This window comes from Pseudorca crassidens, chromosome 12 (genome assembly GCF_039906515.1).
Source record: "Pseudorca crassidens isolate mPseCra1 chromosome 12, mPseCra1.hap1, whole genome shotgun sequence".
Lineage (NCBI taxonomy): Eukaryota > Metazoa > Chordata > Mammalia > Artiodactyla > Delphinidae > Pseudorca > Pseudorca crassidens.
In genome coordinates, this window is record NC_090307.1 from 75,000,840 (window position 1) to 75,025,623 (window position 24,784).

At 45.9% G+C, this 24,784-nt stretch overlaps 1 protein-coding gene across 15 annotated transcripts in view; it reads right to left on the reverse strand.

The window, feature by feature from the left end:
- Nucleotides 1-4,275: 4,275 nt before the first annotated feature.
- The window catches only part of GIT2 (GIT ArfGAP 2), a 46,922-nt gene continuing 26,413 nt past the window's right edge, over nt 4,276-24,784 (reverse strand). For 2 of the 15 annotated variants that reach the window (XM_067700525.1, XM_067700524.1), the window contains exons 13-20: nt 24,250-24,392; nt 22,054-22,203; nt 18,097-18,345; nt 16,384-16,473; nt 12,340-12,422; nt 11,536-11,724; nt 8,032-8,095; nt 4,276-7,495 (exon numbers count right to left, since the gene is read on the reverse strand). In XM_067700525.1, coding sequence (XP_067556626.1) covers nt 7,283-7,495; nt 8,032-8,095; nt 11,536-11,724; nt 12,340-12,422; nt 16,384-16,473; nt 18,097-18,345; nt 22,054-22,203; nt 24,250-24,392 — 1,181 coding nt within the window. In that variant the 3' untranslated portion in view covers nt 4,276-7,282. The other 13 variants (XM_067700529.1, XM_067700528.1, XM_067700526.1 and 10 more) reach the window with 12 other exon arrangements.

Genomic DNA, 24,784 nt, shown 5'->3' on the forward strand with positions numbered 1-24,784 from the left:
AAGCAGTATTTTTCATAAGAGCCAGAAACTAAACTCAAACGTCCATCCATAAAATACTAGATAGATAAATCATGGTGTATACGATCAGTGAAGACTGCACAACATGGGGAATGTACTAAATAGAGCTACACACGCACGTTGACCTAGATGAATCTCAATGTGAAGGAAGAAAAGCATACATCAGTGGCTCCGGTTACAAGTTTGAAAACAGGCAAAAGAAAGCTCTTACTTAAAAAGGGGTACACACAGGTGTTCAACCAAAAGCAAGGAAGCACTAAAGTCTAGGGCAGGAAGGACCCATGGTGCCTTCTAATGCAAAGGCAATGCTCTGTTTCTTGACCTGGTGGCGGAGACACAGGGGGCCACATTATAATTCTGCATGGATGCGTTAGACATATTTCTGTACATAAGAGTCCAGGTTGGGGGAGGTAGGGTGAACAGAATGGAGGGGGAAGGGCAGAGGCTGTGGCCCAGGCTGGCCTGGGTTCCTGTCCTGATGCCCCACCACTTAGAGGCCAGGTGACCCCTCTTTGGGCCAGTTCTTCTTCATCCATGAAAAGTGGAGAATGGGGATGTGAGGATGGGTAAGATAGATACCGAAACCACCAAGCTCAAATGGACCTATTTTTCCTGCCAAGAGGATCCCCGCCTCCTCCCCTGCCCAGTAAACAACCTGCCAGTGGTGGAAGCACCCTCATCTCTGCTGCTGGACTCTGGCAGGATTTCCACCTTGCTTGAATAGGAAGAAGCAGGCCGGATAGGCTGCGCTCCTCCACTGAGCCAGCTTCCTCCCTCCCTCCCTGAGTGCAGGGAGTCCCATCCAGTCCCCTGGAGGGAGCCCCCCTGGCTTCCAGCAGCAGGCACAGGGCTGCTCCTTCCAGAAGGACCGACCTGGGTGCCTCTACCATGCCCTGTGGGATCTGTGAGGCCCTGAACTGTTGAAACAGCTGAATTGGGCAACATCCTCCACTCACAGATCAGAGTCTGACTTTGAGTAGTGGTTACCAAATGTCTCAATTTGAAACAGACAGAAAAGACAAGAAATACTGTGGTAAACGCGGAATTGGAAGACAAAACAAAAACTTGGTGTTCAACATTCCTTTAAATTCCCCCGGCACCCAGGGTGGGCAGAAGACCACACAGAGACCAGCATCCTGGCCTTCCTCTCTGATGCTCCCAGGCAAGAGGATTGCCGCTGAGTCTGCCCCACACCTCCCTCCCACCTTACCTCTATCCAGGTCGTGGCCATTCCTCACCCTCTTCTGCTTCCAGAAGGTCTGCTATCTGCCACATTCCTGCAGCCCTCATCCTGGAGGGTCCACTGTGCCAGGAAGAGCCCCATGGTTGAGCACAGGCCCTGTGCTCTGACTTGCTCCGCCACCACTAACTGGGCCTCAGTTTCCTCATCTGCAAAATGGGGGGTTGTTTCAGTTGCTACCATAGAAAATTGCACTTAGCCCAGTGACCGCACACAACGAGTGCCAGTATGAACTCAGCCCTTCTGGTCTGAAAGGAACGGGGTGGGGTAGGGTGGGGAAGTATTGAAAGAGGGAGAGGTCCTGAGAGGGGAGGGCTGGGAGAGGGAAGCAGATAGCAAGGTGTGGGGCGAGGGGGGCTAAGAGCCACTCTTAGGCCATCGTGTGGGTGGGGATGTGTGTGCAAATTTTAAGACCAGACTTCCTGTCCGTAATGTGTCCTGGGCTCCTGAGGAAAGTAGGACCTGGGAGAAAGATGGAGCTTACAGGACTAAGGCAAGAGAAGAGGCCAAGGCTCAGTGAGAGGTAATTACCTGGGGATCTGAAAGGGAAAGGAGGTGGAGAGAAGGCTGAGGGCAGGGGCAGGACACAGAGGGTGGTGCTACAAGGGCTGGAGAGGAAGGGAGGGGAGTGAGGGGCCTGAGAGGGAAGAGAGGGGAAGGTGTTGGGAATGGGTGAGGGGTGAAAAGGGATTTGGGGGAGAAGATGCACTGGGGTGAGAAATGGGCTGGGAAGTTTGGGGAGCGTGGTCAGGGAAGCTGTGCTTGTGAACAAGGACCTGGGTGTGGGGGAGGGAGGATGGTATGTTTGGGGGGGCAGGATGAAGCAGGGCTTCACTGTGCCTTTCCTTGTCCCAAGAGGCCCCTCCCCGGGGACCTGCTCTGTGGTGAGCTGCCACATGCCCCCGTAAAGCTATGAAGGAATCCGTCCCACCCGGTGTGGCTCTGGTTTCTGGTTTGGTGGCCACCTCTGCCCGGCGTCCGTGGGCCATGGGGGCCGGCTCCTGGACAGCCTCGCAGAGTGTCAACCTCAGATGGCCTCCGAGCTGTCCCTGTGGTGAGGCCGCCTCTGTGAAGCCCCACGGTTGGGAAAGCAATGCCCATGGTGCTTGGGAGCCAGTGGACAGTCCTGCCAGTCGGTCGCTCAACAAATGCTGGAGGGGTCCTGGTGCTTGGGGCTCAAGGGTGAGACACGTCTTATGGGCACAAGAAGACTGTGCCCTGGTTACTTACTAATGCCTTTTATTCACATAATCTCACACCACGTCTTACACAGACGTTCAGGGATGCAGCCTCCCCAGGCTTCACCTCCGCACAGAGGCCATGTTCTCTGAGCTCCTTAGTCACAGACCCCTCTAGGGTCATGAAAACCCACCTTGGCTGATTACGAGGAAGACACACCGGACTGACAATAACTCACATGCTCTCCCTCATCTCTGGATGCAGGATGTAACCTCAAGTGTAACTTCCTCATCTGTAAAATGGGAACAACTCCTCCTGCTTCATAGGGCTGCAGATAGGATTCAACAAGTTAATATACATAAGGAACCCAGCACAGTGCCTGGCACAGAGTAAATAGTTGATAAATGTGAGCTTTAATTATAATTATTACAAAAACATGGCTAAAAGTGATACCGACCAGGGTTCTTGGCCTTCCCCAATCAAGAGAAATTGACTAGAGGCCAGACATGAAATTCAGGCAAGACTTTATTGGGGCCCCTGCTGCAGCCGGGGGAAGCGAGAACAAACAAAAGTTTCCCTGGCTTGCTCGCTAGCTGGCAGGTGGGGCAAGCCTGTTCCTTATATGGGGTGAGGGTAGGGATGTGTCCAGAGGTCTAGCTGGAGGGGTGGCTTAGGTATTTTACCTCCCCCTTAGGTGGTGTTGAGTGCAGGGAGCATGCTCAGTACCCTACTTTTGCTCCCAACACGCTGTTTTTGCTCCTGGCTCTTCAGAAATGGCAGTTTTTTTTTGTTTTTTTTTTTGTCTTTTTGTATCTTTTGGGTCCAGAATTTGCCCCAACTGCCCATGCACACAGTGATTTTTAGTCGAATATAGTTTCTCTGTATTTTGTAGCTTGAGGCGAGGTGGGTCCAGGTGCAAGCTTTGCAACACTGCAGTAAAGGGTCCCAGGTCCCAGGCATGTCTCGAAAGCAGAAGGCAAGGAGCTGTGTGGTGTTGGTGACGGGGCCTAAAAATGGCCTACAGCGGTGCTTCTCAGAGTGTGGTCCCTGGACCACCACCAGCAGCATCCCTGGGACCCTGTTAGAAACGCAGATTCTTGGGTCCCTGCCCCAGAGCTGCTGAATCAGAGATGAACAGGAGACTTTCACAAGCCCTCCAGGGGCTCTGATGCTGGCTCACTGGAGAACCCCTGCCCTAGGAGCTGCCTCTGGGAGTGAGCTGATGGGTCTGAACTGCGAGGTCCTCGGACGAGCTGGATCACACAGAGAGGGTGCTCCATCTTCCCCGGACTTCTCGCTTAGAAAGGCACCCGTGCTGCCCCACCCCTTCTTCCGTTTGGGAGAAGTGCCCCAAGTCACCCGTCGGGAGGACAGTTGTTGGGGACTGTGGGTATCCTTGTTGAACCCAGTGTGAATCTATCCCACAGCTCTCCCATGTGAACCCGCACAACAGCCCGGCTCTGAAAGTAAAAGACTGGGGGCCTCGAGAGACCGAACTGACTTCGCCACCCGATCACCTGCCCAGGAGAAGTGAGGGCACCTGTGCTTGGCTGGCTTTCGCTGAATTTACAAAATTTAACGTGAGGAGTAAATGCATCATGATAAGATACATGGAACTGATTCCCTGATGCAGGACTTCTCGTAAGAAAGCTATCTGCTGAGCACAGAGGAGGAAAAGGTCATCCTTTCTGAAAACGGACAGAGCCCCCCCAGGGTGGAGGCACATTTGATACCATCTCTTATCAAAGATGAGGTTCTGTGGGAAGAACTTTCTAGGAACGTTGACCTAGTATCTGGAAACATCAACTTATTGATGGGAAGCATAGAATTACCACAAGGACACTTACAGAGCCTGTTTATTGCATAACTAGCAGGCACAAATTCCAAAACGATTTTACAACGCTTAAAGGGATGAACAATAATTACAGGAATAGAATGTACAACAAACAGGAAAAATAAGTACAGAATAATGGGTGACATGGATAAAACACATTGGAATAAAAGGCATTTCATTTTTCCTATGCAGCATTTTCTTTTGTAAAATCAAGGTGACCTTCAACCGGGACAAGGAAAGAAGGAAAACTCTCTGCTTTGGGAGCTCAGGGTGGCTGCGGAGGACACTCATGCCGGTCTCACTCTGGTTCCGCAGCTTAAACCGCTGGAGGAATTGGAGGACAGCTCCTGAGTTGTGCGTTTATAGTTCCAATTGATGAGATGCTGTATTTGGTCTTTGGGCCCGATTCATTGTTCTTTGGCAATAAGAACTATTTGCATGCCGAGGCAGAAGATGACTTCAGTTGAAGGAGCTCAGGGGTGGAGCCGTCTCCCACAGCAAGTGGCAAATGCCGGTTTCCTACCTCTGACCTCTCAGCTCCGAGGGGCTTTTGAGGGGGCGGGGATTTGAGAATCAAGGGTAAGAGAATGACATTACAGAACGCAGACACTAGTGCAAGGCTGTGGAACCCATGTGCAAAAGACGGTGAACGACTGTTCAGACAAGGTGCGAGTTGTCCGCAGGCCCCGGGGACCTCTAACCCCGGCCTCTCAGGGCCGAGGAAACGGGCAGGGCACTTTGATGAGAAGGACGAGCTGTGGCCCTCCTGTCACTCCACCTGGGAACTTCCTTCCCGGGTTTTGGCACTGTGGGTTAACAGAGCAACCTCCTGTGGTGTTCTCACAACGGGAAATGCTTTGGTGGTCCCCACGTTCCTTGACTTTCTCCAGGGGCACGAAACAGCGTCCTCCACTGCAGGTCCTGAGTGTTGGAGTGAAGACACCACTTCACCCACCGCAGGCGACTCATTATGCAGAAGCCCGTCCTCCCCGGGAGGCCAAGGGCACTGACTCTGAACTGCTGCTGGGCCTTTCCCGAGGAGCCCATGTAGGCCTGGCAGGAGGGCACGTGTTTGCAAGGAAGAGGAGGGACAGCCCGGTACATGCAGCATGCAGAAAAGGTTCTCAGACAGTGCTTGAACTTAAGGTAGAAGACATTCCTCGAGAAGGCGTCCCCTCAGCATCCAATAAGAGCACGGCACTTAGGTTTGTGCAGACAAGTCTTGGAGATGTGGACCCTTTCCCCACACTACTCAGTGCAGCAAAAGCCGGCGAAAGCACCCATTCACAGTGACTTAGTAAACCAAACACCATTGCGGTTCTCCTCTCCGACAGCATTCGGTCACACTACAAAGGTGTTTGTGAATCAAACAGTTCTGTGAAAATACAGGCTTATTGAGAATGTTTTTAGCCAACTTTGATTATTTTGACTTTTTCACGTGTGTGAACGAGCGCTATGGGACAGAAAAGATGGGTGAAACAAGGACTAACAGCAACTGATCACAGGGTACAGTGGCCACGCTACAGGTAAGGTTCAGAGGCTAAACCGGGGGAGACCAGGGAAGCCAGGCCCTCACACTACACAGCAGAGCTGTGAGCTGGCAGCCTAGAGGCCTAAGCTCACCCACACGTGTGCCGTGAACACTTTTAGATGAGTTGCGAACATTTACAAATGGAGAGACGGCACAAAAAATATCTGGTGTCTCCTGACAAATCAAAGCTCCAGCAACCCCAGGCCCACTTTTCCACGTGGCAGCCTGAGTGGAGCCAGGGAGATGCTGTGACCACTGATGTGCCACGGGCTCCCCCACTGTCCCCTGCCCTGGGCACCTGGCTCGCTTCACTCACCAATGTCAGTACCACCTGGCCCCTCTGGTCTAGGTCAGGGTCTGAGCCACACCCACACAAAACTGCGGGAACAAGCAGGAAGGAATATGCTTTAGCTTTTAGAACAACAAAGCTCTTTTTAGTAACTTGCTCCCCAACCAGAGATCGAACCCACACCCCCTGCATTGGAAGTCCCTTGAAAGGTGATGTCTAATTGTGAAGTACCAGTGAGATAATGGAAGAGAAGCGAACTCAGGTGATTGTACACATCTTACCTCATAAGAAGTCCTTAAAGGTGGCGAGATATGCGAAGCAGATCGTGTGGGAAGGCTTTAGGCGGCTAGAGGAGTAAGGGGAGCAGATCACTGCTCCTGTCACCGTTTATGGCAGTGCTATCTGAATGGGGAGGGACAAAATTAGTTACGGCTCGTGGGACTGAGGCTCCACAGAGTGTGCGTGATAACACGGCCAAGGGACACACGACAGGGAGCATGAGTGCTTATCGGATGCCATGGAGACTTGAGGATGATAGTAAAATAGAAATAGAAGATAGGATCAAAAAATTAGATGAGAGAACACCTCATATGATAGAACAGTTAAAAGAAATTGAACACTTCATTGTTTCCTTCCAAGAGAGATTGTTACACTATTTTTAGAAAGTGGCAAAGTCCTTTCTCTAACATGCCTGCTTGGAGATACCCCAAACTTAAGAGATTCTGCAGTGGAAGCTGGAAAATCTGCTTATTGCACAATACTTGAGAGGGAACAGACAATGCTGACTTTTTTTTTTTTAACCCAACTCTCTCCAGAGAATGTTTCAGTAAAACTCTCTCTTATAGTTTTAGCCATAGGCAAGGAGTCTGAAGGGATGGAAAAGTTCTAAAATACTCTAAACAATGAAGATCTGCTTTTGGATATCTATGATCATTAACTCGACGGTCACGGACAGCACAACAGCACGTCAGAAGGTAAACTGGCAAACAGGCACAAGTAAGGCAAGTGGGTTAAATTAATAGTTGAAAATTTGTTAGAAAACATGCAAAAATAATACTGAATTTTCTTTTAAAAAGTTTTAAATTTTCATTAAACGTTTGTTTCTGTAAAAATTGGAAGAGTTCCATGTCTAAATTGGAAACGGGACTTAGAAAAGCCTCAAAAACAGAAGGGCCGGGCCAGCCCTGCCATTCAGTTGTTGTTCTCTTTGGTGGTGATGGTGACCAGCTGTTTGGCGGCCTTGGCGATGTCGTACGCACACTGGATGACCTGCTGCGTGACCAGCTGGATGTCCGTGGGCGGGCCCGGGTCGCCTGGGAGGGTCTTCTTGCACTCCGACTGGAGTCGGTAGGCACTGGATGTCAGTAAACGGAGGGAAGTCCTCACCGTGTCGGACCTGGGTTTCTAAACAGAAAAACATAGGCATTCGCCATGAACTGCAGGGTGGATGTATCCGAGAGCACGGACAAGCATTCCTCAGAAAACAACTCAAACTATTCCACAGTGAACAGCAGTTCTGTCCAGCACTTTTTCACTGAGGGTGCTCGGAACATTGCAAGCTTGGCAACCCACAGTGTGGCGGATGCTGAAGGGCTCTGTCTCAAAGGTCAAAGTGCGTGCAGTGTATTTAATAGTATGCATTTAGTAGTGCTATACTGAAGTGGTTTTTGAAAAATATTAATCCACTTGGGTGAAATATTCCAGATAAAATTTCATTCTATTAATGCTTTACCTTTCAGCATTTGGCTTGTACATTCTTGTCTTATTAAACCCAAATCAATACTCATGTAGCACAAAAAGTATTTCAAAGCTCTATATGGCTATTTGCATATTCAAAACTTCCTGTGCTACAAAAAGATTAATATAATGTAAAGGTCATAAAGAAATTTCTTACGGTTCATTAAAAGGGATCTGAACCAAGTTAGTAGGGAGTGACTTACTTTGGGGAATAATGCTGCCATTTCTGTAACAGCTACATGTATCCTCTCTGAGCAGGGAATATAACTGCAAGAATATTGAAAAGGTTATTCAAAGACAGTGAAAATAATTCAGAGACAGAGAATACTCGGCTAAGAATAGGTCCCATTTACATTCCTGTAACAAAGGGGTCGAGGCCACGGCCAACCTGCTGTGGATCCCACATCAACAGGAGGTGCTCTGTGATAAAGCAGGGGCCCCATCCTTTCTTGAAAGTTCATTCAATCAGACAAAAACAGTCTCCAGGTATGAATGTAGGCAATGTCCACTACCAGCCAGGTGGAACCACAGAACAGTTAGTCTGTAAAGGTATCTACACCTCCTCAAGGTGTTCATTTAAATTAATACTGCCTACATTTTAATTAAATCATTGCATCTCAAGAAACTGGTTTGAATTATACCAAAATGCCTTCCAACTGGGAATTCCCGACTTTTACCTTTATGAGCAGTTAGAACCATACACCATGTAATAACAAAAACACCAATGCATAGGAGTTACTTAACTTGCAAATGTGAAGGGGCAACAACCCATCTGGTGACAAAGACCCTCAAAAAAAGGCAATGTCCACAGCAACCACTGTATCAGCCACAAATGTTTCTTGAGCATTAACTGAGATCCACACCTAAGAGTTTTTTATGTTTTGCTGGTTATGGTTTTCATTTTGACCCAGAAATATAATTCACCCTTTCCTCCTGTTACATAGAGGAGACATTTTTCCTAAGGACATCTCTCAAAAACTCACATTATGACATATTTTAGGAAGTCCTCAATAAGCCACGAAAGAAAGCACATGCAGATTAATGACAAAGTCCTCCTCCTTCTCTACCACAGGGAGTCCATGTTCACAACTTGTTATCTTTCCTTGAAAAGGCTTTTGTGCATAATATGCAGTAATCCCTGGACTGTGTAAATGTGTGTAAGAGAGAGAGACAGGCAGGGAGTGAGGCTGGAGGCTGAGGGGATGGGACCAGGCTGAGGGAAGGTCAGGGGCTGTGGGGAGCTTGCTCAGCCCAGGGGACCAGGACTAAGCCTGACCGTGTCTGCATGGGCTACTGGTCCACTTAGGACGAGCATAAGCAATGGATATCGAGAGGAGAAAACAAGAGAAAAAGGCATGGGTTTAATTCATATAATGCAAGATTATAAATGAAAGTGTCGGGACTTCCCTCGTGGCGCAGTGGTTAAGAATCCATCTGCCAATGCGGGGGACACGGGTTCGAGCCCTGGTCCGGGAAGATCCCACATGCTGTGGACCAACTAAGCCTGTGTGCCACAACTACTGAGCCTGTGCTCTAGAGCCCGTGCGCCACAACTACTGAAGCCCATGCACTCTAGGGCCTGCGTGCCGCAACTACTGAGCCCACGTGCTACAACTACTGAAGCCCGTGCACTCTAGGGCCCGTGCTCCGCAACAGGAGAAGCCACTGCAATGAGAGGCCCGCGCACCTCAACAAAGAGTAGCCCCCGCTCACCGCAACTAGAGAAAGCCCGCGCGCAGCAACGAAGACCCAATGCAGCCAAAAAAAAGAGAAAGTGTCTCAGATACACAAGGAACCAGAGATTTTAAGAGAACACTGAACAATTTATAAAATATAAATTCTCTAGACCAATTCTAGTTTAAACCAAAAAAGTGAGTTGATGATTAAAAATCTCTGCATCATTCTCTCATGGTTCTTACAGAAAACAGATCATGACATATATTGAATGGATTTGTACATCTTAAAAAAAAAAAAAAAAAAGAAACTTCCCAAACTGTACCAAGCACCACATATTGTGATATTTGAAGCCAGAAACAGCTCCAGGGCAGATATTTATATTTTTGATAACCATCAAAGAGAGAAACTTAATGTAAGCATAGTTTTTGGCTGCTGTTTGAAATATGAGCAAGGCACTTCTGAGCTGGGGGAAATGAGAAGTGAAGCATGCTGTTCAATGGTGGGAGAGCCCCAGGGAAAGAGTTCACCCTGTTTTCACGGTGCCTTGATACGTTTGAGGTGTGAAACGTTTTGCTTTATGTAATGTGGTAATGAAGTTGCCTGTTGCCAAGGCTGGGTGAGGAGCAGAGGAACTCCACACCTGTAGCGTGTGAGGCAGGAAGGGCATGTGATAAAGAGGATGTCCGGGGGAGGGGAGCGATAAACAGCTATATAATTTTCGTGGAAGGAGGCTGAGAAATTATGCAGGTTCCTCTTTTTCTCTGAGGAGCCTCCAGCAGTCCATCCATGAAGACTAGCTCTGCTCCTTCAATAAACACTGACCATTCCTCTCCTACTGAGTGGGAAATAATGACACTGGGAGAAGTCTGAACTGTACAGCAAAACGGAAGAGGGTAGAAAATGGGGAGGTGAGCATGGCAGTGCGAGGGACACGGAGAATGCAAAAGACACTGGTGCATCTTTTCATGGAAGAGAACAGGAAAAAGAAGAAGCAGTACTGTGTTCCTTGAACAACTTTTGTTCGTGCAAAGGCATGGAGAGAAGTTCTTCACCGAAGCCCTAAACTTTGCTGACTTAATGAAAACAATGAGATTGTTCTTGGGTTTTGATCAAATTTTGCCGCTTTCATAAACTCAGTGGGATGATGTTAAACGTGTCATGATTGTGTCTGGAGCAGGCCGGCCGCGTGAGACTAGGATACCACCTGCAACAGCTAACAACTTACCAGAGGACAGAGGGGTGAGTTAGAACGAGAGCTGGACCCTTCTCTGCAGTAAGAAATAACTCTGCAAGATATGGTTCTGCCCAGAGTGAGCAGACTCTTCATTCAGGAGCAGAGAATGATTTGAGTGACAATTAGATCAACTTTTCTAAAAACCACTTGCTTCTTAGACGTGCACATGCATGAGGGAAAAAGGTAAGAAATCAGGTTCATTTCAGGATACCTTCTATGGCAGTAGATTTCTCCCCAGCTAAGGAGACCACAGACAGCAGTGTGGCCGGGAGAATGTGTTGCTAGTTTTGAGGTAGCTTCTTTCACCTCAAGAACTGGGAATGTCACTACCCCAAATATGCTGCAGTTCTATCTCTAGAGGCAGCTATATTCAGAGCACTTCATAAGAAGATGAAAGATTAAAAATACTACATAAAAAAAAAACAAATTTGTTTTTAAGCCTGTTACATAAACCTGAAATTTTCAACAACTTTTTTTTTTTTTTTGCCGTACGCGGGCCTCTCACTGTTTTGGCCTCTCCCGTTGCAGAGCACAGGCTCCGGACGTGCAGGCTCAGCGGCCATGGCTCACGGGTGCAGCCGCTCCACGGCATGCGGGATCTTCCCGGACTGGGGCACGAACCCGCGTCCCCTGCATCAGTAAGCGGACTCTCAACCACTGCGCCACCAGGGAAGCCCTTCAACAACTTTTGAAGTGAGCATATTAAAAAAAAAATCCCCATCTGTAAGGGAGCAGCAGCATCTCTTCCAGAGCATGTGCACACGTCCTGCCAGGCCGGATATTCAAGCCTCCTTACCTGTCGTGTTTATTTTCTTGGGCTGCTCTTAAGAGCTCCTGTATGTTTTTAGTGATCTGTTCAGTCTTCCGGATGACGTCTTCGGTGCTGGGGAAGACGGGGCTCGGGGCCTTGTGGGGCTCTGCCACATCTGGGCCTGAGCCATCACCTTGCCACACTGTACTTCTTTGCCTTCCCTTCCTGCTTGACCTGTGAGCATTGAAGAAGTGGTTAAATGTGACAGGTAGTTATCAGCTGCCTCTCTGCTTCTAGGAGCCACAGCATGTGCATGTGCCAAAGGTGCGAGTGGGCTGCTTTTGTGGTTTCCTTTATCCTGTCTGACAGGAGACTCAGGGTAAGGCTGGTTCATCAGCAGGCAGCCACAGCTCATAGAGAGGCTGTTTCACTCTACCATGGGGGTGGACATGATGACCCTAGTAGGAAGGCTAAAGATGGGGAAAGGGAGGGAAAAACCGGAGCAGGGAGGGTGTGTGGTTATGAAGCCACCCTAATCGAGCCAATTCCTCGGGATGTAAATGCAGGATGTAACCTAACGTTGACTCGAAAATGAAATGGAGTACTGACTTTAAGCGCATTACAGACTCAGAGATGAGTCTAACCTGCTGGTAAAAGAACAAAAGGCCCCTGTGGCAATAATGGGAGATGGGAAGAGGTGTGAACTATGAACTTATGCCTTAATATCTGAGGACGTTATGGGTCTGAAAACAGAGAAGCGGGTGCAGGTGGTGAAGTGTGCCTCCTGACCACGCTGCTCGGTCTCTGGTTGAAGAGCCCAGCCCCAGGGCATTCTTCCTGCACATGTACCCCAAGTCATCCAGGTCCCTGTCATTGGGAGTGTTGTCATAGTCACTTTCAGGTGTGCTGTTCTGCTTCTCCAGCCTGGATGCCTACAAGAGAAAAGGCGACCCCATTAGTTGAGAGCACCAGACACTTCTTGGGTGCCTTCTCAGGAATTGTTACCTGTCAGGCTACGTGGCCATCATGCCCCAGATCTCATCTGGGACGGGGGCCGATGCTTTATTAAAAATTTAGGAACAGGAAATTCCCTGGTGGTCCAGTGGTTAGGAGATGGTGCTTTCACTGTCCGGGGCCCGGGTTTGATCTCTGGTCAGGGAACTATGATCCTGCAAGCTGCGTGGCATGGCCAGAAAATTAAAAAAAAATTTTTTTTTAAATTTAGTAACAGATGAATAGTGGATCCAGAAACGGTTTCTTTCCTTCTCTGCCCCATTTTCTTCTTTGCTTCTTAGCTGCTCCATACACAGACCCCCGGTACAAACTAACAGACGCGCAAGGCAACGCTCATGTTTAGCTCTCTGAGGAGTATGGAGTTTAACTATAATATAATGGGGCCCATTTAAGAAGCAAATGGGTCCGCACATATATCCACAGACGTGAGCACTGGGAGTCGCCTGCAGATCAGCTAGTCTAATACCAGATGAGAAAAGGAAGGGCCAAAAGAGCTGGCGGTCACCCCCAAGGCCAAAGAGTCAGCAGAAAACCTGGACTAAGAACCTGGGCTTCCTGTCTCCTGCTACCTCCAATACCCCACACACCTGGGGCCCTGAGGACCACCACTGCTCACAACACAGCTCTCCAAGAACTATCCTCAGAGACGGCTCGTGTGAGCCACACAAGGAAACCAGAAACCATTCATTCATTGCCACACGTTGTTTGTGAACCAAAATGGAGTAACCTGGTGTGACATTTGGTTTCCAACCCCTTTCATCTGTCTCCCCAAACATCTATCCCTTAAAACATAAAGATATGGTGCAACAAAAATGGGACACAGGAAGCCTACAACTGTTTTGAGCAAATGGCAGCACTGCTAAGTACAGGGCCTTCTGGGGTGACAACATTTGAAGGGGACCACATTCCTTTGAAGGGGAGTATGTTAGTTCTGGAGCATTTAATACAAAGGATTTCCCCTCAGTATTTATTTTACCCACAGTGCTTGGGAATTTCTTCATTTGAACAGGAATCAGTGGAAGCTGATTTAAAACCTAAATTGATTAGCAATAGCAAAAGAGAAATATGAGCTATTTCTAGCTCTGTAACTTGAATTTAATCCAAGTTAATCAAAACATGTGCCTAAGGAATTTTATGGTTGCTGCAATGAAATGTGGCTAAAGTTAAAGCGCCTGTAAATTCAGAGCCCTGTTTAAACACACGGAGACCCTGTAGCTCCACTCAAATGAATGGCTCCCTTAGAGTGAGTCAGTTAAGTAAGTCTCCATAAAGTTTAATTATTTGTTCCTGATAATGCTGCTTGGCCCTCTGAAGGCCCTATGCGGGCGGGTAGGCAGGGAGGCAGCCAGCCCTGAGATGGGGAAAGGCTCCTTATTCATACCACGTGTTGCTTACTATCCCCATGACCCCTCTCTGTCCTCTCCCAGGGAGAACACTCTTTCTCTGTCTGCTGAGGTCTTTCATGTTTCCCCCAAATGCTCTATTTGGTCCCAGCCACTTAACGTAAGACACTTGCACTGGGCTCCTAAAGTTCAATACGAGTTTGTACTGAAACCACTCAAATACAACTGGCAAATGACTGAAAATGTTGGCCTGCAGCTATAAAGAGAGTCTGTAAAGCTAAGTTCTGTAAAAACTACTATAACATTTAAGATCCCTTTGTTTACATCTCCTACCAGCAAGCAGTTCTGCTTCACTAGCTGCTTTTGGTTTGGCTTTATGGATCAATCAGTGAGTTACTGGCTACTGGCTATCTACATGGAAGAGCAAAGGCAGGCAGGGAACAGTGAAACCAGGCTCTTGCAGAGATGATCTCAAAACACAAAACAAAACAAAAAACAAAAGACAAAACAAAACAAAAAAAATCTCTTCTTACCTTTCACAGTGAATGTCTGACTAATACATTTCTTTTCCTTTAGTTTTTATATATACATACACACACAGAGATGAGTGTGTATTTGTGTGTGTACATGCACATACACAGCATAAAATGGAATGTAAAAAATGTGTATTTAAATAATTATTCTGGGACATTTGTCCAGAGCTGCTCCGGTGGAAAAAGCTAGAAAACAGAATTAAACCCAGAAAAACCCCACCTTTTTATAATGGATCTTTTTGCCTTCCTTGATGTAAATTTGACAATTACAAATCAAATGCATTACCTCCACAATGATCAAAAGTACCAAGTTTCATTGAAACATTTTAGAAGAGTAATGACTCATATATCTAATAAAAGTACTCAGGAAATGTTTCTCAAATACAGAAAACAACGTACAACAATAACCACCCAGGAAATCCGTTACTTACATTAAATCCTTCATCGTTACCAACAAAAGCATATTTCAGGATTTCAAATTAGTCAGCATTAATTTTATGAAAATTATTGTAAACATGCAGAACTAAGGTCTACTAGTTAAAAGTGCTGCTCTCTCAAAGCTGTTAATAGAAAAGTTACCTTATAGCTGGTGCTGGTTCAGTTTATTTAATAGATTGGTAGTTTTCTCTGCGTACAGACATGCCATAAAAGCCTAACCTCACGATGAAGCTGTCAGGAGCAATGAGGATTACCCGTTTAAATGGCCAGTATAAAACACTGTCTCAGTAAGCAGTCCTTGCAATAATTCTCAAAACTACCAAAAAATTTTTAAAAACTTTCACAGTGGACAAAAAGAGGTTTACTTGACTCTTAGCAACAACATTTCAAATAAGATATTCATTTCTATTTAACTGCCCCTTACTTTAACTGAAATACTGTAATATAAACAGTGCAGTTCAATTTCAGAACTGCTCAGAAGATAGTAGCATATGTCAAGAGGTTTTTTTTTTAAAGATTACCTCAAAAGTGCAGAAAAGAACCCCCAAAGGGCCTCCACGTGCCATAAGGCACTGGCAGTGGGCAAGATTCTCCATCGTTCCTGCCGATGTGGAGGGAACGGACAAAGGGCAGTGCAAATCCCCCTGGTCTGTAAAGGTGGTCCCTCACCCACACCCACCCTCCCTCCTCTCACTTTAGCCACACTGCCCTTCCAGTAAAAAACAAAAGAGCCAGGACCTGAACGCAGGTCTGCAAAGCCTGTGCTCTGTCATGACTTTCCCAGCTTGCTGCCATATACTCTTCATGCATGAAACTGTTTTTTAAACTGACAGTGCCTTTGGGAGCAGGGAGGTCACCTAAGTCCCCAGGACCCTTTAACTGACTTTCCAAAAGGCTGGGTGTGGACAAGGTGCTTGATAAATACTTGCTGCCTGGCTCTAAAAGGAGCTTACCTGTATCATGTGCTGTTACTGGGAATGTAAATTATACGTCGGCAAGCTGGACTTGACCAAAGAACAAAGTGAACAGCTTCATACTAACAGGTGCCTACACCTCCAGTGCTGCCATGTGTTGCAATCTGGATGCAGAATGCAGGGACTGCAAAACCTTGGTTTGTCAAGTAAGGTGCTGAGGTAAAATATGTCAAGAGGTAAAAAACAATAAAAAATAAAGAGCACGATGTCTTAGTGTTTCCGTTAGTCCAAATACGCTAGTTCTCTGAACAAATTTGGACAGATTTGCCCTATTATAATATTTAGCCAGCAGCCAGCTAATTTTCTGATTGTTTAAAAAGACAGAATGCTCAGAATCAGTGTTACAGGGTGAACTGCAGACTGTGTTAAATGTCACGTGAGACTGAGCAATGTGGAGTTCGAGGAGACGGAGGCCGCCTCCTGCAGACATGCATGCGTGTGTGAGTGCTGAGAGCTGAGACACCAGGAGGGAAGCGCTGCCTCATGCAGGACAGAGAGCAGTTAGCGGAGGGAGGGAGGGCTGGGAGAAGCACAGAGCGCCAGGAGCACTGCCCCTCCTCCAGAGAGCAGAGCATTCAGAGTGTACTTAACCCTTCGGGCGCTCTCGTCCCTCGACCAGGAAAGTGTGGAGGGGAAGGAAGGCAGAGACGAAGAGGAGGTCACAAGCGCACTCCTCCCAATCTGGAAGGGGAAAAAGAAACACACTCGGGAAAACACAAAACAAACAAAAAACCCCACCTCCTACCCTGGCTTCGGCCCAGGTTTCCCAGAAAAGAATCCTAAAAAGCAACTCACTACACACATGAGATCAGTGCTGAAACTTCCACGCTAGCCAATGACAGATCCCTAGAGATGTTTAATCCCTTAGTGAAATGCCTCTCGGAAATTACTTGGAATTTATAAGGCTACTTTTCTATGAGGGAAAGACAATACCTAGCATAATTTGTCAAATTTGCCAATGTTTCTTTTTTTTTTAATAGACAGCCTTAAACAAATATTTGTTTTTTAACCAGGACAGATGATATGAAATGAAAAACTATACAAATGATTTAAAGTTGGTATACGCTATCAATCTGCTCCTTAGTACAGATATAGAACTTTTACAATAATAAGACGTTCTTACATTTTAAATGTTTCTAAAATTAAAAAGTATACTGTGAAAACTAACAAAGTGGCTTTTCCTAAATTTTGTTTTCAGTTATACAAAAATAAGATTCTTAACTTAGTTCAATGGCATTCCCATTACACCCAATGTATCAAATCAATTGCTTTAGAATGTTCAGCCCAAACAACTTAAAAAGTTGAAGTAGTAGACTCCCAATTACAATATAACAACACTGTAATTTTATCACATTAAAGCTTGACAAAATTAAACTAGGGCTTAATTTCCTAGACCATATCCTTTACTATCCTTTACTTTCTATTTACTCTGAGAATTTTTTGGAAATTCCTATAAGAGTGGACTGAAGAATAACTCTGACATTCAAAAAGATAAATATTACTCTTTGAGAAAACATCACACAGGTTCAAAATGCCTGCAACATTTTGTCAAAACATGGGTTTTTTAAAACAAATTAATCCCCAAGAAATATAATATTTGAAACCCTCACAACACAATAGTTATTCCACTAGTAGCCTGTTACAGAATACAATCTTTGGAATGTAACGCTTGTAAGGTCGATATAGAATTCTTACATCTCATTCTTATGAAGTGAAAAAGCAACACTTTCTCCACGCAGGGAGGAGGATGCAGCTAAGCAGGCACACTGACCACAGGTGCAGGGGCTGCGGAGGTCCAGAGGCTTCCAGACCTGGCCTGCATGCCCAGGCCACAGACGCCACCCGCTCCACTGGGAGGAGCAGAGGAGGCGCCTTGAATTCTCAGGGCTCCTGTGCGTAAGGGGGCACATGCCCGTTTACCTCAAAGAAGACGGTACTTACTGCTGCCAGTAACCTTTATAATTTGCTTTTGTTTTTGGAAATAGGGAAGGAAGCTTGTTACCAAAAAAGTTCCAATAGTGGCTGGCGGGGAAAGTTATTATGGATACGGGGGAGAAAAAGGGGAGGGGGGCTGAGCAAGAGCCAGAATCCCCAGGGTCGTTGGAAAACTTTCGGCCAGTGGCCCTGAGTGCTTGTGGGAACACTGCAAGCACCTGTCGACATGTTAATACAGCAAACACAAGGACGACTCTTGTAGCCCAATTTGGCAAAGCAGAGACTGGGGATCTGCAGGTTCAGAAGAGGGAAGGCAGGAGTCAGGCTGGACAGAGAGTGAAAAGCAGAAGCGCCAGTGGTGTTACTTACGTGCGCGGGGAAAGGCTGGAGTCTCGTCCTGCTCTCTTCGGGGTGGTTCACTTCTCCCATTGGGAGATAGGGTTTCTGACCTGATCCCGTCTCGTACATGGACATGGGCCTACTGCCCCGGGCAGATGGACGTCTCTTTAAAGAAGAGTGGTTGGAAGTGTCTGTGTACTCAGAATCAGTTTGCACCTGATATATATTGGTTGTGGCCTGTTTCCTGAGGTTCGAATTTTCACTCTGGAGTGTTTGAAGCTGAAAGACATGTTTGGCAGTGGGACTGTGTTTTTCTATAGCAAGCAGAAAAAGCAAACACCAAGTAAACGCATACAACTACCAGCTTTAACAACAAGAACAGTTAACAGCTCGCTGGGTTGAAAGTCAAAGGCAACTACAAACCAAAACTCTTTCTTCTAGAATAAGTGAAACGCAATCAACTCACTTTGTCACTTAAGCAAATTAAATAGCTAATTTCTGAATGTGAAAAGGTTGCAGTTTGGACTTTTTAAAAGCGAACTGTCTAACCACGTAAAAATTGGTCACGGTGGGCCTGGGAAACGTTTGCAGGCAAGCTGCACTCTGGATTATTCTAAAGCTGTTTCAAGCAAGAGCTTGAGATCATTAAGACATCACTTAGGTAACTTGCTTTTCAAATGAGCCCTGAGCAATTTGCAAATGCCAAAAATGTCAGCAGACACCATGGAAGCAGCACAAAGATAACTAGAGTTGCTTTGCAAAGCAAGAAAGACAGTGAAATTCAGCTTACGAAAAATCAGATGAGCTACTGCTTCCCAAAAAGCCAACAAGAAAAAATAAGATCAACAAGTTTTTATTACATAATACTCTTTAAAATTCCAAACAATTTAGCACTTTTTTAAAAAGAGAGGGAACCAGATCTTGGTTAAGTTTGCTATATTAACATATCACGAAGAAAACCGGAGACCTATTGAACTATCAACATCTTCATCTGAACGCTCCACGTAGCGCGCGCTGCCCTCTGGTGATCGGTCATCTTTCAGCCAGGGCCGGAATACCTGGCCTCTCTCTCCTTTGGCTCTGCCGCCCAAAAATGCGACCGTCGTGGTGTCAGCTTTAGACACTCTAATCTGCCTGGCACCACCCCGTTTTAGTTAGAGGCTGTCACTTGGAGACCCTGAACGCTCCTTCCATTCCTTACATGCAGGCTGCTTCACGGCGCTGGATGAATTAGAGTTAAGGGATCAGCAAGGAACCGAGTTACTCTTTAGCATCTGGCATTTTAAACACAATTAACTGAGTCCAGGCTGCACAACGTCCTTCCCCTCTGGTGCTCCTCCATCTTCCAGGACATTTTATAAGCTGGGTGTGGTGTGAGTTCAGCTGTCTACTCTTTGACAGAGATTGTAAAATGGGACCAAATTCCCCACCAGGGCCAAGGCTTAAGTCCAAAAGCAACTGTGTTTGCACCAGGAGATCATTACTTTTTCAATAGCAAGCCCATTCAGTGTTAGGAGTTACTTTCAATTTCTATTTAAGAAAGCACCGATCTGTGAAAAATATACCAATAGTGGCTGCTCCTCTTCATTAATTAGCATCTTTTCCAAGCAACTGTTAAATGTGAAAGATCAGACACAAATCATGCTACTTCGTCAACTATATATATATTAAAAAACTTTACCTAACTTTGAAATAAAATCAATGCATCTTCGCTAAATAAACAAATTCCACATACTTTATACTAGTAGTGCCAAACTTTTGTGAAAGTCTGATTTACTGTCTTTGCAACAGAAATACTCTCATTCTCAGTTTTCTCAAAGCGTGATCCTTAAGAAAGGATAGATTGCTTCTACACCAGAAAGGCTTTCAGGGCATAACTTATATCTGCAACTCCCTTTCCAAAGAAAGAACAGCTGCAAAGTGACAAGCAGCTACTGAAAATTCCTACATTCTAGGAAACAGACAGGCATAAAGTGCCTGTCAAAACTACTTATTAGGGAACCCGTGTTCTACAATGAAATGGTCAAGGTCCAACCAGTGAGGAGCATAACTGACACATGGTCCTCAGTGTAGGACTGGGGGATCTGGTCACATGCTCGTGTGTCTATGTGAAAACCTCTTAGAGTATTTTAGACAAGGTCTTGAAATCTTAAACTTTATCTTCACACTTTTCACTCTAAAACATCCAGCCTGGATTTTGCTTTAATGTGCTTTGATGACCACTAGTTCCTGGTCTCAATTTTTTTAAATTTTAGTACTCTGTACTTAGCGAGATATCCTCAGATAAATCTGAATGGTGCTTATCTTAATAAGAACCAGACTACACTTATTTTGTCTGGAAGGAGTATAACAGGACATGAAAAGTTATAGATAATAGGTTCATAAATCAAAAGCATTTCTAAGAATTGAGGAGATAATCTATGAACAATGGCAAATAATTCCACTCTGCATTTCTTAAAGAAGCTTGAGACATTTGCTTTCAGAGATTTGAGGTTATCTCTGGCGATTTCTACAAATACTAAAAGGAGAATAATAAGAATAAAAATGGTGATGCTTAACAGACTGATTTGCAGTGGCAAAGTCAGCATGTTTCAGAAAAAGTCACCTCAAAAAAATGCATTAGTTCAATTAATGAGACAAACTGTAATTCATTAAACAAAAGATATTTCAGAAAAGACAGAAAAAGTGCAAGCCCTGTATGCTATGGCAAAAAGGCACTTTGTCTGTCTTGTTCATGGCTGCACACCAGCCGGTGACAGGGCCAGGGTGGCACAGGACAAGTGTTTGATTAAAATCTGATCGATCTTCAGGCATTCTTGTCCCCTTCTATTATAGGTATTGAGGCCATCTATCTCAAAACGTCTCCAAAAATGATCTAGAACTCAAAAGAATCCTGGACCAAGCCGCAGGCAAGGGTGCACTGCAGTGTTCTTCCCTGACAAGCAGAGGGGCACAGACCTCTTCTTAGATCTTCAGCCTTCCTTTAGGAAGCACCACTGAAAAGGGCCCAGCCACAAATGAGGTGCACCACGTCCTCTGTTCCTGATAATGATTCTGAAGCATCACTCTTCAAATGATAGTAGGAAGACACAGATATATACTTTGTTTTGTTTCTGTTTAAGGAAGTGTACAGAATCTCATTTTGTAGAGCACTGAATGATGGGAGCAGTACCTACAAAGTCTCGGGCAGAATTTAGAATCTTTCCACTTCTTTTTCTTAGCATTCTTATAAAGAGTTATATACGTAATCCCCTCTGAAGCATATTCCTTGCTACTATTAGCCATACTTTTTTTACAGATAGAGATTAATATATTTATATATTTCTAACTCTCTCAAAAGGCGGCAAACAAGGAAATGCCGAGCAAATGGGATTGTTTCTTACCAGCGTACGGTTCTCGCTGGTGCAAACACAATGTTTTCTTACATTTACTGAGTACCTATTTTGTGGCTCTGAGGACATCATAAATTAGTGGTAATTACTGGTGAAAAAAAGGCAGGGCTGTGGGACTGGGCTGCCAGGGCAGGGGTGGGTAATATCTTAGACTACAGTGAACAGGGACAGTACCCCTTGTGTGGCATGGGGTTTGGAATGCGGATAAACACATACACCTGTCCTGGGCTTTCGTCTGCCCTGTCTCCATGGCGTGCTTATTCTTTAGAACAAGCAATAAATTGGAAGAATCACATCCATGGAGTGGTGTCTAGCTTCCCAGGAAGCACAGGATAGTGCAAGGGTTTCTACAACTGACACAAACACTTAATAGGCTGTAATGTTTTCCTACCTGGGAAACTTACACTGGATTTATTTCTAATCAAAGCTACTTCATTTAAAATATCCAAAATACATACTGCTTCCAAAAAGACAGCTTGGCCCAAAGATTTTTAGATCTGTGCTTCTTCCCTCTGACCACAAGCATCATGCCTGGGATTCTTCCTTATACTATGGGGTTAAAGAGCAACCGTCCTGGCATTTATTGACATGTTACCTTTTTCTGCATAATTCTCAGCTCGTCACTCAAGTTGTTATTCACCTTCATTAGCTGTTGTATCTTGGCCTCAGAAGCCACTAGAGCGTTTTTGACCTCCATAAATTCCTGCACAGTGACTGGTCCATCTGATAAATCTGAATCTAGGCTCTAAAAATAAATTGGGGAAAATGTTCACAATCTGAGACAATGATAACATTCAAGACTAACTGCTAAAGAATTTCAAATTCTGACCATGCCAGCTGGATCGCAAAGTTAATCAAACCAAATCAAAGCTTCTAAGCGTAATGCAAAACTAAAACATAAAGGTAGGGCTACGAAAGTATTTGAAAAATTTTCAAGTCAATATTTTCTAATAGATCAGACAGTGGGGCTACAAATCCTTTCTGACAATGACTATGCACATCTGTCTTGTCTGCCTTTCTCTTGCTCATTCATTTTTTTTTATTCATTATTTCATTAATTCACTCATTCCAACTTTTCTGATGCTTTTTTACTAAGCATCAGGCAGTGTTCTAGGAGCTTGGGATACATAAGAAAAGAAAATAGACAAAGATTCCTGCTTCCATGGTGTTTACATCCCAACAGAGTGAGAAAGGGAAAAAATAAAAAACTATATAGTACGGTGAAAGGTGATAAGTGAGATGGAAAATAAATAGAACGGATCAGAGTGAGGGGCTGGGGAGCTGAAGCTGGGGTGAAGGCGGGTGCATTTTAACCTGAGACGTGGGTAGGTGGGACATGAGCAACAGCCTGCAGGAGGGGAGGTCATTAGTCAGATGGCTGTCTGGAGGAAGGGTGTTACAGCCAGTGGCAGGGCTCAGCTGGAGGGAATGGGTGTGCAAGGCGGAGAGGAGGCGGAGGCCGGCCAGTCTAGGGACCCCGTCGTGTAGGGTCCTGTCATGACCCAGCTTTCACTCGAGTGAACCCAGCGCTTCTGTGGAGAGCGGGCAGAGATGTTTCAGATGGAACAGGTGACTCCTGCTATCCCCTCCACATTCCCTGCATCTGCCAGTGGCGCCACTGGTTCTCACAGCTGTGTAAGCTGGAAAACTCTGGACAGAACTCCAGTAAGTCTACCTTCCCACTTCAAATATCCAACTTATTGCCAAGCCCTGCCTTTTTTATCTTCCTCCTGTTCATCCATTCTCCAATGTTCGCTGGGCTCCTCTGTGGGCCAGGTCTGGGACACTCAGCAGTGGGTAGACCAGCCAGGCCCCTGCTGCCCTGTCCTCGGGCTCACACTTTGCTACAGTAACTGTTCTTCCATCCAGACCCTCCCAGCCAAGGCCCTGAGGTAAACCTGTGTCACCTCTTGTTTGGACCTCATCAGCACCTCCTACTTGGGTTCCCTTCCTCCACTCCCTGGTCCACCGGAACAGTCCTCCCAAAACAGAGGACCCAACATGGCTGACATCGCCCTCCTGCCCTGCCTAAAAGCTTCCTGGGCTCTGCACTGTTGGCCAAGGTCCAGGCTCTTCGGTCTGGCATCACGCTCCTGCATATGGTGTGACCCCTGCCCTCTGCTGCAGCTCTGACTCCCACTCCTTTCAGGCTGACTCCACACATGACCAGATTCCCTTACCCCCCCACGCCGCTGTCTCACTTCCTCTCTGTCTAGCCCACCCTCCCCAGCCTCTCCACACGCCCACATCCCAGGCATTCTTTTTTTTTTCCCCAGGCATTCTTCAAGGCACACGTTAAAGCCTCCCCTGATACTCCTCCTCAGTGACAAGTTGTGTCTCTGTTGACCGCCCCACCCCCCTCTTGTGTGTGTGTTTATGACCCTTGTACTGCAGTTCTCTCTCCTCCTGGGCAGGCGGTGACGGCCTCGTAGAGAGGGACTAGGCCTCACTCAGGATAATATTATCCAGGGAAGTGTGGATAACTACCCAACGAAAGTAAACATTCGTTGAAAGAATAAAACCCACCAGTCCTTCCTCACAGGTTTTATAAAGTCAAAACTGCAGAAGGGCTGTGAGTCAACAACTGACTCAGGGACAACAGACCCCCTATTTTAAAACTATTTACCTCATTGACCTTTGCTTGGCCCAAGCTAGTAGAAAACCTAACTCTACTTCCAGAGCACTTTTCACAAGCCTAGCCCTCAAGTGATTTACAAAGCAGGCAAATTTTCAGGGGGAAAGATCTGAAAAGAAAACACAGTCTCTTTCTGTGTGCGGTGTGCCACCTCACCTTCTGCCTGTGTGCCTTGCTCGCAGTGGCGTCCAGATCCGTGTCTTCATCTGATGCCACACTGTCATAGTCCGGCTGGTCATTGTCCTGACTCTCACCACTGTGCTGGTTACTAATTGTTTTCAGTATGAGCTCCACATTGTCTATCAATAGAAGCAAAAAACTTTACTTCAGGCTTGCAAAAAACTTTTTTCCTAAAAAACTAGCCATTTAAAAGACTGGAAGAAAATGACAGAAATAGCAAGGTTATATGCACACCAAAAAGGGATAACAGCAAGTTATCAACTGGACAGAGAGTCTACTAAAAACTGCAGAGACAGATTTAAGCATTCCTCTGAGCGACCTGCCAAATGTGGGCAAATTAATTAGATGGTTTAGGAAAAAGCTGCTCAGATAAGGGGATAGGTTCCCAAATTTGTAATCATTCAAGGAAACAGGGTGTAGCTCGAAATCATGAAAATAAAGCTGTAACTAATGTAAGATTAACTGCAATTCAGTTATAATTGTACCTTGTTTACAAGGTAATGTCAAGTCA